Source organism: Papio anubis, chromosome 1 (assembly GCF_008728515.1).
Source record: "Papio anubis isolate 15944 chromosome 1, Panubis1.0, whole genome shotgun sequence".
NCBI lineage: Eukaryota > Metazoa > Chordata > Mammalia > Primates > Cercopithecidae > Papio > Papio anubis.
In genome coordinates, this window is record NC_044976.1 from 33,156,457 (window position 1) to 33,172,010 (window position 15,554).

At 46.4% G+C, this 15,554-nt stretch overlaps 3 protein-coding genes across 16 annotated transcripts in view; all 3 read right to left on the minus strand.

Annotated features, from left to right (window-relative positions):
• Window positions 1-373: 373 nt before the first annotated feature.
• LOC116274149 lies at window positions 374-2,137 on the minus strand. Its single transcript, XM_031664317.1, has 2 exons — window positions 1,924-2,137; window positions 374-1,864 (listed from the first exon to the last, which is right to left on the minus strand). The coding sequence occupies exons 1-2, from the start codon at window positions 2,135-2,137 to the stop codon at window positions 1,047-1,049; spliced, it is 1,032 nt and encodes a 343-aa protein (XP_031520177.1). The 3' UTR covers window positions 374-1,046.
• Window positions 2,138-5,892: 3,755 nt separating this feature from the next.
• Window positions 5,893-10,203, minus strand: TMEM35B (transmembrane protein 35B). Of its 3 annotated transcripts, none has more exons than XM_031666850.1 (4): window positions 9,273-10,203; window positions 7,846-8,026; window positions 7,688-7,735; window positions 5,893-6,478 (listed from the first exon to the last, which is right to left on the minus strand). In XM_031666850.1, the coding sequence occupies exons 1-4, from the start codon at window positions 9,375-9,377 to the stop codon at window positions 6,303-6,305; spliced, it is 510 nt and encodes a 169-aa protein (XP_031522710.1). In that variant the 5' UTR covers window positions 9,378-10,203; the 3' UTR covers window positions 5,893-6,302. The 3 variants fall into 3 exon arrangements, with proteins under 3 accessions (XP_031522710.1, XP_031522719.1, XP_003891615.2); XM_031666859.1 differs by lacking the exon at window positions 9,273-10,203 and adding an exon at window positions 8,904-9,240; XM_003891566.5 differs by lacking the exon at window positions 7,688-7,735.
• An 881-nt stretch (window positions 10,204-11,084) lies between these two features.
• Window positions 11,085-15,554, minus strand: part of ZMYM6 (zinc finger MYM-type containing 6) — a 45,533-nt gene continuing 41,063 nt past the window's right edge. For all 12 annotated transcript variants that reach the window (XM_031666848.1, XM_021939256.2, XM_021939271.2 and 9 more), the window contains one exon: window positions 11,085-13,033. In XM_031666848.1, coding sequence (XP_031522708.1) covers window positions 11,202-13,033 — 1,832 coding nt within the window. In that variant the 3' untranslated portion in view covers window positions 11,085-11,201. The remainder of the gene's footprint in view (window positions 13,034-15,554) is intronic.

Genomic DNA, 15,554 nt, shown 5'->3' on the forward strand with positions numbered 1-15,554 from the left:
GCTGGAGCCCCTGGCAGAGACTAGCACTCATGGAAGAGTCTGGAGGCAGCAGGCATTGGATCTCCAGCAGGCTGGATCTCCAGCTTACTTACCACCAAGTCTTGGTACACTGGAAGTGATGGCAGAACTGCAAGTATCCAGCAACAGCAGAAGGAGGCAGACATCAGAACTGGGCTACGAATGTACAGTGGGGGTGGGTAAGACAAGCTTGGAGAATCTCAGAAACACTTGAGGAAAAGCTATCAGAGACTGGAATGTCTGAGTGAGTACTTAAGCAATTCAAATTAATGATATTCAGGTTTCACTCACTCATCTGATACACTGAGCTCTTATTATATGCAAGGCACAGTACCAACCACAGGAGATACAGCAGTGAGCAAGGTAAACACGGAATTTATTAAGTTGAACTGGGTGGAAATAAAATTTCCAATATTCAACTTTTGGGGACTTATAAAAATGGTAATTTCTTATGGGTCAGCATGAATACATTCTGGCAAGAGAGAAAGAAAATAACAAGCATGACCCAATTAATTGCTTGATTACAATTATGAAAAGAGCTATCAAAGAGCAATCCGATCTGATTCAGTCATGTGTGTGTGTGTGTGTGTGTGTGTGTGTGTTGCCAGCCAAGAAAGGCTTTCCTATAAGGAGTTATTTTAGAGGAAGTGAGGGTGAAGAATAACTAACTTAGTGAAAGAGAGTAACAGAGATCATCCCTGGCCAAGTCAGGTGCAAAGGGCGTGAAGGGTAGGAGACTGGCATTTTCCCGAGCCTGAGAAGGTGGTGACTGCCTGCAGGGAGACGCAGGGGTGGTGGGATAAGGTCTGGAGAGAAGGGGGAGTCGAATCAGACAGGGCCTTGTAGGCCATGATAAGGACTTTGGCTTTTATCCCAAGAGGTTTAAAAAAATACAATGGTATATTATTTGTATCCAAAAGCCGGCAACATCCAGGGAACATTCAGGTTACAAAAAAATGTTCTATGCCCTTGGTACAGATGAGCCCGGAGGTTCACAGCTACAGGGGTAGTATGTGGTTGCGTCAGGATCAGAATCTAGGTCTTTCCAAAGAACTTTCTCCACCCTGGATGCCACTGGGAGGGTGGCAGGGGGGTGAGACAGGCGGGGAGGCCAGGAGACTCTCTAGGAGGAGGCCAAGGAGGCCCCGTGCGCCGGGCGGCAGCTCAGTGCCCAGCAGCAGTCCTGGCGGAAGCGGCGCACAAAGAAGCATCAGATGAGTGGGTCCAGGCAGCTGTTGAGGCTCAGCAGCGCCAGGCTGAGGGTGTGCAGGATTGTCAAGCGTGGAGGCGGCGCGACACCGGTCTCCGTCGCTGTCCCGCCCGGCCACCCTGGGCGCCAGCAGCAGGTGGTAGGGCGCCAGACTGAGGGCGAAGACCAGCAGGAGCCCCAGGACCATGGTCTTGGCCGCGCGCGGATGCGCGCCGGCGCTAGCAGGGCCCGGGCCCGAGGGCGCCTGGAGCGCCCGCGCCAGGCTCACGTAGGCCGCGAGCACCAGCAGGAAGGCGGCCGCGAAGAAGGCCACCGTGACGGAGGCCAGCCCCGAGCTTGCCCAGCGGTGCTCCTGGCAGGGAGGGGCCAGGCCCGCCAACCAGGCGAAGGCGCGCAGTGCGCGCGGGGCGCCGGCGGCGCAGGCCAGGCAGGCAGCCGCCCCGGGCCCGGGGCCGCGTACGGAGCAACAGCGGCACACGCTGATGAGCGCGGCGAAGACCACCGCGTAGGTGGACACGTAGTAGGTGGACACGTAGTAGGTGGACACGTAGTAGGCGGCCCCAGCCGCGCGGCAGGCGGCCTCCGGGCCAGGCCCAGGTAGTAGATGAGCCACGGCTGCAGCGTGAGCGTGAAGAGCTCATCAGCCAGAGCCAGGTTGAACAGGTAGAGAAGCAGGGCCTGGCCCAGGCGCCCGCCGCTGCGGATGAACACTGCCAGGGCAGCCACATTGGCTGGCAGCCCCAGGCCCAGCGCCAAGGCATAGGCCGCGGGCACCACGATGAAACGAGCAGGGTCATCCCAGAGGCTGCAGCCGCCAACACCGAGGTCCCCAACACTGCTGTTCATCTCTGACCTTGATGTGGCAGAGGAAAGGTTACTGCGGCGGCTAGCCACAAAGGCAACCCCCATTCCACCTTCTCCCACCCCAATCTCCTCTTCTTCAGCCCTTGCTGGGAGGGGGCACTAGAGGCAGAGTCCATGTGAGAGGGAATGAGGACCGAACCTGGCCAGCAGCTGCTGAGAGGGGATGGACTCCGGAGTTTTTGGTGACAAGCTGTGGGAAGCGAGGAAGAGGCAGGAGTCCTAGATAACTTGGAAATTTCCAACCTTGGTGACTGAGAGGGTAGAGGTGCCCCTCACAGATAGAGTATGGTTCATACATGTTGGGGCACAGACCTGTGCAGTAAACCCACATAGGGCTGAGCCAACAGGGAGTACTGGAGAAACAGGTTGAAACATAGAGGCCTGTCCAGAAAAAGACCCAACTCCCTCGTCCCTGTGCCACCCAGATGAGAAGCATGGATGGAGGAATGGGCTTGTGGTGCAGTGACCCATAGGATAGGCCTATGCACAGTGACCTCGGACTTGCCTTGGTGAAGGTCCTCTCCCAGGGAGGTACCTCAGCACTTGTCTGGAGCACCCTTGGCTGGGCTGAAAAGCTTTTGCCACTCTGAAGCCTTCCATCCTTTTTCCTCCCCCCTCACTTTTTGACCACAAAGAAGTCCTGGGTCAGACTCAGACCTCTGGACAGAAAAGCAAAAAGTGCACAGGCCCAGCAATCAGGCAGATTCTAGATATACACATCAATTTGCCATGTGACCTTGGGCAAATTACTCAGCTTCACTGAGCCTGTCTTTGCTGCAGTAAAATGGAGATTAAAATACCTACCTCACAGGGTTGTTGGGAGGATTATGAGAAAACATAAGTAAAACTGAGCCCTGTGGCTGACATTAGGGAGATACTTCATTACTGTTAGCTCCCTTCCCTTCTAGGCAGCACATAGATAAATGTGTACACTCACACAGGCACACACAGAGTGTCAGAGACATAGACACCCCAGGCACACAAAACAACACAAAAACATCTGGGCATATTCCTATCCTCTTCCCAAGGGAGGTAAGTGTACAAATCAATGTCCTGTTACTATTTGTGACACACTTACACACTCCTAGGATGTCCTAAAACTCAGTTCTTCCAAAATCTGGACTTTTGCCTTTGAGCATCTCAGGCTCCAATCCTTTCTGAGACCCCGGGTAACTGTATTTCCTTTCCCCACTTCCTCTGTTCTGTTCTCCATGCCTGTAGCCCTACCCTGACCCATCCCCTGCCATCCTACCAGATTGTTCCTTTCTTACCTCTTGCTATAATGGCTGCTGGAGTTCTCTCTGGGGTCCTGACTTTAAGGATCTGAGACAGGGCAGAATCCCCTCCCACCCACACATCTCAGACCCTCCCATCGGCCAGCTAATCCCAAGAAACGACATGAAGAATGGGTCTGACAGCTGGAAGGCCTGGAGCCCACCTGTGGCACCTGTGAGCTGGGTTTCTGGGGCTGCAGTCAGGGCCCCAAGGGAAGGGAGTGTCATCGGAGGACAAGAGAGCCTTCAGCACAGGGAGGGAGATACAAATGCATTAGGAAGGGCAGGCAGCTGAACATCATCGTGCTGAGATGACCTAGATTTAGGCTGTAGTTTGGGGGGCACATTTCCTGAGGCCCGGCTTCTCCCTGGGCTGCTAAGGAGGCACTGCTTAGGCTCAAGATCCTCCTGCTGCTGTCAGTCCCAACTGCTGGTACACACCAGCTGCCCAGCCTACTCCTCTAGCACCCTGACTTTCCTGCAGCTGCTGCGCAGTCCTACAGCCAAGCTTGGGGGCCCCAGTAGCTGCTTATCAGCCTACAGATCCAGACTTGGTAAACAGGAGCCCTCAATCTAATGCTAGCTGCGAGAGGTTTTACTCAAAGTCCGTCCTGGCAGGAGACGGGCTGGCAGTGGCATCCTGGAAGGGGTGGAGAAAGTATAAGGCCAGGATCCTTGGGGCTCCAGGCTTTACTTTCTTGGGCTTCAAAATTTCCAAGCAAGATGGGCACAGTGGCTAATGCCTATAACCCCAGCACTTTGGGAGGCCAAGGCGGGCAGATCACCTGAGGTCAGGAGTTCGAGATCAGCCTGGCCAACATGGTGAAACTCCACCTCAAAAAATAATAATAATAATAATATAAAAAAAATAAAAAAAATTCCAATCAGAGGGGAAATGCTGGAAAGCAGGACAGATTTCATCACACCAGACAGGTCATCCCATCTACCCTCAGATTGAAGACAGCAGGGCTGCCATGCCTGTCCATTTTCAGCTTTGGCAGCTGGTGCAGTGAAAAGTTTGGGTTCTGGAATCAATTAGGCCTTAGTTCTAGTTCCAGGTCTCATATATAGGCACTTAAGCTTTCCAGATGCATTTTCTCAACTGTAAAACAAATCAATATTTAATAATGGCTAGCATTTACTCAACATTTACTATGTGCCGGGCTATGAAATAGTTACTGTCATTATTCAGTTTTCAAATAAGCTAGTAAGTGACAGAAACCATTGTCTACTTCCTCTTCTTCCTTGCTGACCAGTGTGGGTAAATCTTAACTAGTCTAAGTCCATTATGGGAATTCCATTCTCCTGCCAGTGATTAGGAATGGAAATGGGACATAGTTCTGCCCAGTGAAATCTACAGGAAAATCTAGGGTCTTCTAAAGCACCCTTCCTCTCTTTTCACCTTTCAGTATTATAGCAAATGCACTATCTGGAGCTGCTGCAGCTATTTTGCAACTCTGAGGGCAATAGCCAATACACTGACAGCAGCAGAGCAGAAAGTTTAAAGAATGTTGATTCTTGATGCCATCATTAGGCAAATTAACCAACATTGAAACTGAAGTGGTTATCTCTGAACCTCTTACATGAGAGAAAAGGTTTCCTTATTGTTTTGACATTACCATTTATTTAGCGTAATCTATCTATCCTTACTATAGGCAGACTGCACCACCATGCTTTCGGACTCAAGAATAAAAAAAATCCAACTGAGAGCGTCACCTTGCCTGAGGTTCACTAGTCAGAATGGGAATTAGCATTTTGTAGTGAACATGAAATGGAATAATAGAGACTTCTTTTACACCCTCAAAGCAATCTGTAGGCTGATAGCTAGAATATTTGCATAAGTGAACTGTTTCTCACTATGATCCCTCATGGGAGGTACATCACTTCCCAAAAGCCCACAGCCCTGCCTAGCTAAGATAAAGATGGTGGTGACATAATAGCAGATGCCCTAACGTGTTGTCCACTTTTTCCCCAAGAACTGTCACACATATGCACCCTTCCTACCCCCAAGGACCTCTGGGATTCCTCCCAGGCTTTGGGCCCTGCTGTACCACTCAGCATTTCACGGAGTTGGCTGCCCCTCACCTCCATGTAGGTGTCAAGGAACACTGGACTGGGTGCCACACATCACCACCAGAGCTTGATTTCAGGTCCTGTCAAATGACTCAATGCCAACCTGCTAGCTCTGCAAATCTAATATGTCAGAGAAAAAAAGGAGTGGGAGGGAATCTCTAATGTGGCTCAAAGGGCATAGGCAGAAGCAAGTACTTAAAGTTCTGCCATACAGAACTTGTACATTTTAAATATGTATTAAAAGCCTTAAAAATATGCATGTGTTTTGAACCAGCACCCTTACTTCTAGGGGAAGAAAATAAGTATGCAAAAGAGATTTACTGTGAGGCTTACAATAGCAAAAAATTGAGAAAAACCCAAATGTTCCTCGTGGGGGGGTGAAATACATTATAGTACATCCTTACAATAGAATACTATGCAGCCATTAACAGCAATGAGGCAAAAGAGACAAGAAACAGTGTTATAGTTTATAAGGTTTTAAAAGGAGGGAATAAAATAGGATATATGGTTTTATTTTCATTTAAAAAAATATGTATCTGCTTAAAGGCACAGAAAAAAGTTAAGAGGTATACTAACACCAAGGCATTATAAGTGGTTATTTGGGGCATCAGAATTTTGGTTGATTTAAATTTCTTTTCTGCTTATTTTGTATTTTCGTATGACATGAGGAATGTTAATATGCATAACATGTACTCCTCACAAAAGAGTAGTAAAGCTAAAAAGAGAAAGTAGGGCCAGGTAGGCAAAATGTCTCTTTCAACACTGGCTGACCCTGGATATGATACTGGTAACAAGATGACAGACTCTGTGTTCTACCATATTTCTGCTGTGACAGCTGCACGGCATAAACAGGCAGAGATGCTCTACTTCCAGGATTCCTTGAATGTATTTAGAGTCTTCTTCCTAGTGGGTCTGACCACCTTCTTAGTCTGGGCTAAGAGCTGGCCGACATTCAGCAGCAGCAGGAACCCCAGGCAGACGATGGCCGGGATACAGGTGCTTAGTGACTCTTTTAGAGCTGCCAAGGTGAAGATAGCCCCTGGAATGGAAAGTGAGGTCCCTGAGGCTCCTTGGGAGAACCCAGGAGATCCAGGAGCTCAGGGCTCTCCAGTTTAGGCTGATCCACTCCAGCCCAAGCCCTCCCATTAAACACCCTCACCACTCCCAACGTGCATTACCAAAACTAACTGCATTCATCTCTAGCCTCCTGGAGAAAGCAGGACCAGGAAATTAGAAGCCTTTTGAACAACAGCAGTGGCAACAGTTGCCCCTCTCGGAGGACAAGAAAGAAACAGAAATGACCCAGCAAAATAGGGCAGTGGCTAGAGTGGATAGATTTTAGGAAAAAAATCTCCCTGATCCTTCTTTCTTTCCTCTTTCTTTTTTTCTTTCTTTTCTCTTTCTTTCCTTTCTCTCTTTCTTTCTTTTTTAAGGCAGAGTTTCGCTCTGTCACCCAGGCTGGAGTGCAATAGCATGATTTCCTGCCAGCCTCCTGAGTAGCTGGGCTACTGGGTTCTGGGTACTGGCTTCAAGTGATTCTCCTGCCTCAGCCTCTTGAGTAGCTGGGATTACAGGCACCCACCACCACACCCGGCTAATGCTTGTTTAGTAGGGACGGGGGTTTCACCATGTTGGTCAGGCTGGTCTCGAACTCCTGACCTTGTGATCCGCCCACCTCAGCCTCCCAAAGTGCTGGAATTACAGGCATGAGCAACCGTGTCTGGCCCCTTCTCCTTTCTTAATCCTACATCTACTAAGATTAAGATGGAGGGAAGGACTAGCCTAGCGGCTGCTGGTTGGAGGTATGGGAAAGATCTGAAAATGAGAGAAGCTCCAGAGATGGAAGCAAGCCTGGTAGTGGTGGCAGCAATGGTAACAGATGCCAGGGCATAGAGAAGAGCCTGAAGATATCTGGCCTTTGAAGCAACAGCTGTCTTTGTACATCAGCAGTTCCTGTGGGCAGAGCTACTGGTGGCGGCGGGGGGGACTCCCTCGGGAAATTCACTGCCTTCCTGTTCAAGGTTCTCCAGCTTCCCTGCTCTCTACACCAATCTGCCAGACACATACATCAAATGGCAGCTGCTCCTCCATCCCGTCATCCCAGAAGTGGGTGTGTGGAGGAAGGAGCAGAGGCACTGAACTTGCAATACATCTTCACAAGGGAATACCATGCAGCCATTAGAATTGAGGAGGTAGAAGGTACACTTAACATGTGATAATGTTCTAGCATATTAAGTTTAAAAAGTACCTGTGCTAGTTTGAAGACCATGGAAACTGTAGTAGAGCAGGAAGTGCTCTTGATCCCAGAGAAAAAAGAAGGGTGGCAACAGTAAGGGGCAACAGCCAGGTCTTTCCATCATCCTCCCCCAGAAAACCCCATTTTCTCAGGCCAGTTGGCCCCCTTACCCATCATGAGCAGAATCAAGAACAAGTTACTGATCTCTTGCAGCATCGGTGGGCCCGTGGCCAGCAGCAGCCCAGCCAGCAGTTCCAGAAAGCCCACAGCTATTTGGTAGTTCAGGGGATCTGGCTGGTAGCCAAATACCTTCAGCGGGAACACCTCAGCAAACTGCACGAACAGGGCGTTCTAGGGGTGGCAAGGAATGCCTGTCAGCCTCATGCTCACCAAGGATGAGCTCCCCAGATGCTCCATGGCATATCTATGCCTGTGCCCTCAACTCCCCAGAGAAAAGAACTACTACTGTAGGTCAGGTCCAGGCCTGAGGTCAGCCTGGAGGGGAGAGGGCTGCCCTGTGGCGCTGAGCTTTGGAATCAGGAAACAGGCTCCATGTTCCAAGTGGTAGAGAGATAGATTTTCTCACTAGACCTCTCGAGAGATTACAACCCAGGCCAAATCCCAGGAGGAGGGGGCTGGGCTTGGCTCCCTAGTGCCAAGGCCTGGGAAATGCCACAGTTTGTTTCTTTGTGCCTGGCCTGGTTTCTCTTAAGGCTGTTGTACACGGAATATTTGGAGGTGGGGAGGAGTTAGGTGGGCTCAAAGTGACTCTTCTTGTCAAGGCAGGTCCACCCCTGAGCCAAATGGCAACTTCACCCTTACTTTCGGGGTTACTTTTTCCTGTTCCCACTCCTCAGCTCTACCTCCCCTCCTCAGCTCTGCTGGGCAGCAGCTCTAAGCTATCGTCTCTGGGGATGTATCCAGGCCTTGGAGAGAGATGCCAGCAGGGGTCTACAAGTCTAGCTCTTTTGAGGGACTGGGGAGATTGGTGAACAGGAAATGAAAGCTTTCCCGTGAGTCTGGAACTAGACAGAAGGCTGAAAGACGACTTCAGGGCCTCCCTCTCAGGCTTCCAGGAGAGGCTTCCCTTTCTGGGTTCCGAGTTAGGAGTGACTAGTTTGTGTTCTGCTTCCTGACTAGATGTGCAACCTTTAGCAGATATACTCGCCCTTCAGGGCGGGCTTCCTTCCCTGCAAAGCCAGGATTACTACACCCCAACCCCACGAACCTCCCGAAAACTGAAGCAAACGGCGAAAAGGGGGAAGACAGCGCGGAGCGAGCTCATTTTCCCGCTGCATCATCCTCTCCCAGGGTCCGGGAAGTGGGGAGGAGGGTCCTCCTAAGGCTGTAGATTTGCCTGGGGCCACCAATGCTCAGCAGGAAGGGGAGGTTCTGTCCCCTTCCGTCTAGGGAAGATCCAGAGAACTCGAGGAACTCCCCAGGAAGGACCTGCGCCTCAGTCGAAAGCCAGGCGCTTTCCCCCATCTCCAGCTGAGCCTCGGAATCCCGAAGGCAGCCTGCAGGGCCGGCGGGAGCGGCGGGGCGGAGCACACGCCTCCGCGGGCCCGATCCCCGGCCGCCCGCCCGCGCCGCTCACCATCCGCTCCGAAACTGGAGCCGAGATCTCCGAGAGCTTGGCCAACCCCACGAGCGCGAAGAAGCCGCCCAGCAGTACACGCAGCACCGACAGCAGAAGCTCCATGGCCGCGCTCCCCGCACCGTGGGTTGGCCCCGCCGAAAACCCGCCTCTGCCGCCGGCTCATTTCCTCCCTCCCTGGGGCGGCCGGAAGACTCGCCTGAGCTACCATCCCCCACCCTCCAGGGGGTCGCGAGGCTGCAGCACTGGAGCAGGGCGCCCCCATCCTACAGGTGGGGACACTTGAGGACCACTGGCTCGTAACTGACTAAACCGACACCTTTCGATTCAGGGAGTGTTTCCCAGCCAGTACGGAGTGCTGGCAGACATGCATGGGTGTCTGGGTGCGGCTCAGCTACCATCAAAAGACCCCGGGGCTTCGTTCCTGCCTGTGCCATAGTAGCTGTGGGATCTGAGCTGTCACCCGACCCCAAAGGGTCTCGGTATCTGCATCTGTATACGGGGAAAACTCAGTTCTCCAGAGTTTGTAACAGGCCTAGCACAGTGCCTGCACATGTAAGAGCTCAGAAAGTTATTTGTAAATTAGTAAATTAATTTATAAAATTATAAGTAATAAATCAAAAACCATTAATTATTAAATAAGTCTCTTTTCTATCTTTGCCTGAGGTGTCTTTTCCCTCTAATTTATCTCAGCTGAGACTGAAATGTGAAAGGTGTTTGAAAATTCAGATACTTGCAGCCATGGATAGAGAGACTTTCACTGAACCAAGCCCTACAGTCCACTCCTGGCCCATTTGCTCTTACCTGGAAATCTGTCTAAAGCTGGGATGGGCAAACCATGGGCCAAATTTGCCCAGCTGTCTGATTTTTTTCCATGCTTCTCCCCTTCCCCCAAGCTAATAATGTTTGTTTACATTTTTATGATAAAAACTTTTTAAAGAAGCTTGTGTGACATAGGAAAATTATATGAAATTCCTATTTCAGTGCTCACGAATAAGTTTTATTTAAACACAGCCACACTCATCTGCATATTGTCTGTGGCTGCTTTTGCACTGCAACTGCAGAATTGAGTAGCTGTGACAGTATGGCCTGCAAAGCTGAAAATATTTACTATCTGGCTCTTTATTTAAAAAGTCTGCTAAGCTCTGGTATATTAGGCCAGAAAGCCCCCAAGCAGGGGTCTCAAACCCCCCTACTGCTTCCATTTATAGTTACCCAAGCTGCTTAGATCTGTCTTTTTCCAGCTGGGCATAGTGGCTCATACTTGTAATCCCAGCACTTTGGGAGGCCGAGGCAGGTGGATCACTTGAGGTCAGGAGTTCGAGACCAGCCTGACCAACACGGTAAAACCCCATCTCTACTAGAAAAATACAACAGACAGGTGTAATGGCACATGCCTTGTAACCCCAGCTACCCAGAAGGCCAAGGCAGGAGAATTGTTTGAACCCAGAAGGCAGAGGTTCCAGTGAGCCGAGATCATGCCATTACACTCCAGCCTGGGCAACAAGAGCAAAACTCCATCTCAAAAAAAAAAAAAAAAAAAAAAAAAGATCCATCTTTTCCACCTACTCACAACCTTGCTGGGGTAAGTAGCTGGTTGGCTGGAAGACTGAAATGTTCCACTCGCTTCTAAAGGCCAAGCTGTTTCAACATTCAGGTTGTGCTGTTACATTATAAACTGGGCCTCTCATTACCTTCAGTCTTTGTCACTAATCCAAATTTAATGAAATAACTAAATTTTCTACCCTGTATTATAATTATACATAATTACTTATAAAAATCATAATTATTAAATTCCTCAACAAAAAGGGAAAAATTATTAAAACATTTAATCACTGAAAACACAAATCCACATTAGGAAATTATCTTTTAGGATACTTATACAAAACACGAGATTATTGACTTCGCTATTAAGCAATGTGCATATTGCTACTCTTTTTCCTTCATTAATTTTTCTATCCTTGGAATTAAAGATGTGACTGCAAGTCTTAGGGCAGGGCCAGAAACCAACAGATTTCTTTGTTTTGACTCAGTCAAAGCTGAAAAGGCAGCATCACATAAATAAACAGTTGAAAAGGGTAATAAAAATTTCATTGCCCTTTCATGGAGTTCTGGGTAACTTGTCTTTGCATTTATCCAAAACTGAGTTACAGACACTGATTTAAATACTGATTGTAATCCTAAATCTGAAGATAGCTGTGTTAGCTTTTCTTCTTCGAAGTCGGTGAGATTATTATTTTGGTGATTCATAAAAGGGTTAATTATCCACAAATTTCCTGAACGCAAGTCTTGTTCTGGTGGAAAACAGTCACTGAACACTTGAGAAAGTCCTTCCAGGTGCTCAAAAATAATCCTTGTGATCTCTGTCATATTTAAGCCTGATGAATTTGAGAATTCAGAAAATGAAGGGAACATGTCATAGTCATTCTCTTGTGTGCGCTTCAACCACATTTTTAACTTTCTCTTAAATACATCAATTTTATTACACAAATTGAAGAAAGTAGTCAAAGTTCCTTGGAGACTTAAATTTAATTCATTTATAAGTGAAAATATATCTGATAAGTAGGCCAGCTTTGCAACCCATTCCTCATCATGAAAATACTTGGTCAAATCTGAATGCTTTTGACTTAAAAATATTTCAATCTCATGTCGTAATTCAAATAATCTTTTTAACATTCTCCCTCTTGATATCCAACGTACTTCAGCATGAAGCGGTAAACTCACATGCTCAGATCCCATCTCTTCACACAAAATTGTTAACATACGTGAATTCAATGCATTGCTCTTTATAAAACTTAGAATTTGTGCTGACTGCAAAAGAATTTTATGTAAACATGGAGACAACTTTTCTGCCACTAAACGTTCACGGTGAATAAAACAATGTGTAAATGCTGCTGTATTCATGGCAACTTCTTGAATTTTTGCTTTTAAACCAGAATACCTGCCAGTCATGCTTGCAGCCCCATCGGTACAGAGACCAACACAATGTTTCCAATTCAGAGATTTACTATCAATATATTTATTTATTAGTTCAAATATTTCAAAACCAGTTATTCGAGTAGGCATTTCAATGCAAAATAATAATTCTTCTTTTACATCACGACAATCATAATCAATGAAACGAATATAGCACAAAAGAAGTGTGATATCTGAGATTTCTGATGACTCATCTATCTGCAGGGCAAACCACTTTGACTCTCTGACCTTTTGAATCAGCTGGTCTTCAATGTCTGCAGATAGTTCGTCAATCCTGTGTTGAATTGTAACATTAGAAAGTGGGATAGTTTTCATTTTGTCTCCAGCACTTGAACCCAAAACTTCTGAACACATTTCTACTAAATATGGTTTAATTAATTCTTCAGCAATGGAGAATGGCTTCTTGCTTGCAGCAGTTTGGAAAGCAATTAAATAAGAAGCTTTCACAAGTGACTTTTCAACTAGTAAACACTTTTTTATAGAACTATTTTGACATTCCATTTCTAGAGATTTTTGTTCAAAAAAATCTACTGGTTTGTTTTCTAATTCTGAATGTTTTGTCTTCAAATGATGAGAAAGATTTGCTGGCTTCATGTTTTCACTGGATAAGATCTCTCCACAAATGACACACTGTGGCCTTGGTGAACTTTCTTTTGATCCAGGACAGATAATAAAACCAACTTTTAAATATTCTGTATCGTAAGTCTGGAAAAAACCTAATCTTTTTTTCTTTGAAGGTGGAGAATCAAGTTCTGCATCATTTTTTTCATTAGGCATAGGTAAATCTGAATGAAATATTTGAATCACTGTTATTTTCAAGAACAAATAAGCAATGCTCCTTATGTATCTCCCCACACATTTAAAATTCATATTTTGTTACTATTTCTATTTATCAAAAGAATGCACTGATAAAAGTTTAAGCACAAATCATAATATTTCCAGTGATGCCACTGACAACTGAATTTCTCCTTTGCCCAAAGCTTGATCACTAGCTATAATAAAACTGTAGGATGTGATACCCGTACAAGTAATCCCAAGCACCCAATAGGTTATTGAAATGAGGGCGAAGACCACAGTACACATCAAATTAACAATAAACTTTTTGGCTGGGCATGGTGGCTCACACCTATAATCCCAGCACTTTGGGATGCCAAGGTGGGTGGATCACTTGAGCCCTGGTATTAGAGACCAGTCTGGGCAACATGGCAAAACTCCATCTCTTAAAAAAAAAAAAAAAAAAAAAATTGGCTGGGGGCAGTGGCACACGCCTATACTTGGGTAGCTAAAGCAAGAGGATCACCTGAGCCCAGGAGGTTGAGGCCGCAGGGAGCCAGGATCACGCCACTGCACTCTTGAGACTGTGTCTCAAAAAACAAAAAAAAAGAATAAATTTTTTATTGGTGAGTGACACTGGTATCAAAAAAATTTTTAAAGAAAAATAAAAAAAAGGCAGGCATGGGGCTCACACCTGTAATCCCAGCACTTTGGGAGGCCAAGGTGGGCATATCACCTGAGGTCAGGAGTTCGAGACCAGCAAGGCCAACATGGTGAAACCCCCTCTCTACTAAAAACACAAAATTAGCCAGGCATGGTGGTATGTGCCTATAATCCCAGTCACTTGAGAGGCTGAGACAGGAGAATTGCTTGAACCCGGGAGGCGGAGGGTGCAGTGTGCTGAGATCACGCCATTGCACTCCAGCCTGGGAGACAAGAGCGAAACTCCATCTCAAAAAAAAGAAAGAAAAGGAAGAAAAAGAGAAAGAAAAATAATGTTTTACTTGAAACAATCCAGAAAAAAAAAAATATTTAAAAAAGGTAACATTTCATTAATCTAGATGAAGACTATACTAGTGTTGACTGTACTGTATACTCAACCTTTCTGAATTTTGATACTCAGTGTCAGTGAGGTTGTAGAGAAATGGATCCTCCTGAACACTGCTGGTTGGAGCATACATTGATGTGACTTTTCAGGAGGGCAATTTAGGCAACAGGTATCAAAAGCTTTAAGAATAGATGATAGGCCAGGCACAGTGGCTCATGCTTGTAATCCCAGCACTTTGGGAGGCTGAGGCAGGCGGATCATGAGGTCAGGAGTTTGAGACCAGCATGGCCAACACAGTGAAACCCGTCTCTACTAAAAATACAAAAAAAATTAGCTGGGCGTGGTCACGGGTGCCTGTAATCCCATCTACTTGGGAGGCTTGAGGCAGGAGAATCGCTTGAACCCGGGAGGTGGAGGCTGCAGTGAGCCGAGATCGCACCACTGCACTACAGCCTGGGCGACAGAGATAGACTCTGTCTCCCAAAAAAAAAAAAATCGATGATAGTCTTTGAATCAATAATTCCACTGATTAGGATTTATCCTAAGGACATAATTAGGCAAGTGGACAAAGATCCATTAACATAGCTTAACCCAACATTGCTTACAATATAAATATCTAAATTTCCAATTTTACGGAGTTGGTTATATTATATACACTGAATTCTATTTTAAGAATCTCATACCCAGGTAACAAAACTGCACATGTACCCCATGAATAAAATAAAATAAGATAAAATAAAATAAACATAATAAAATAAAAATTGGAAAAAAAGAATATCGATGTATATTTAAATTTACATTGATGTGGAATAATGTTTCCAATGCAATGTCAAATGAAAAAATAATTTCAATTGTTAGAAAACAATTCAAGATTTATTATTTTAAAAAAGATGGAGTTTCACTCTTGTTGCCCAGGTTGGAGCACAATGGCGCGATCTTGGCTCACAGCAACCTCTGCCTCTCCCAGGTTCAAGCGATTCTCCTGCCTCAGCCTCCTGAGTAGCTGGGATTACAGTCATGTGCCATCACGCCCGGCTAATTTTGTATTTTTAGTAGAGATGGGGTTTCACCATGTTGGTTAGGCTGGTCTCAAACTCCTGACCTCAGGTGATCCGCCCATGTTGGCCTCCCAAAGTGCTGGGACTATATGCATGAGTCACCGCGTCCGACCGACAATTCAATATTTAATCTAGAACTCAAAACATAAGCACGCACGCGCGCACACACACACACATAGATGCCCACAGATCCTTCAGTACTCTCCATGTGTGAATGTTTTTTAATATAAATTCAAGTACAAAGAATATATTGTTTTAATAGGAATATAAATTTCCTGAGGAAGGAAAACAGGATTCTCCTTGACTTCTACCAAAATAAAGGTACCCTACATAAAAACTTACTACTTGTTGACAGACTAAGCTTTTAAATACAGCGTATTCTATGAAGTAAAATTATTATTAAAAACAAAAATCAGGCCGGGGGCA

Excerpts from the sequence above, each read along its gene's own strand:
- LOC116274149 (XM_031664317.1), bottom strand. The coding sequence starts at position 2,137 with ATGGGGGTTGCCTTTGTGGCTAGCCGCCGCAGTAACCTTTCCTCTGCC. Across the intron at positions 1,865-1,923 it reads GGCAGTGTTCATCCGCAGCG|CTCTTCACGCTCACGCTGCA; the intron begins GCGGGCGCCTGG and ends CTGGCTGATGAG.
- TMEM35B (XM_031666850.1), bottom strand. The coding sequence starts at position 9,377 with ATGGAGCTTCTGCTGTCGGTGCTGCGTGTACTGCTGGGCGGCTTCTTC. Across the intron at positions 8,027-9,272 it reads CTCCAGTTTCGGAGCGGATG|AACGCCCTGTTCGTGCAGTT; the intron begins GTGAGCGGCGCG and ends TGCCACCCCTAG. Across the intron at positions 6,479-7,687 it reads TGGTCTTCAAACTAGCACAG|GGGCTATCTTCACCTTGGCA; the intron begins GTACTTTTTAAA and ends TTTCCATTCCAG.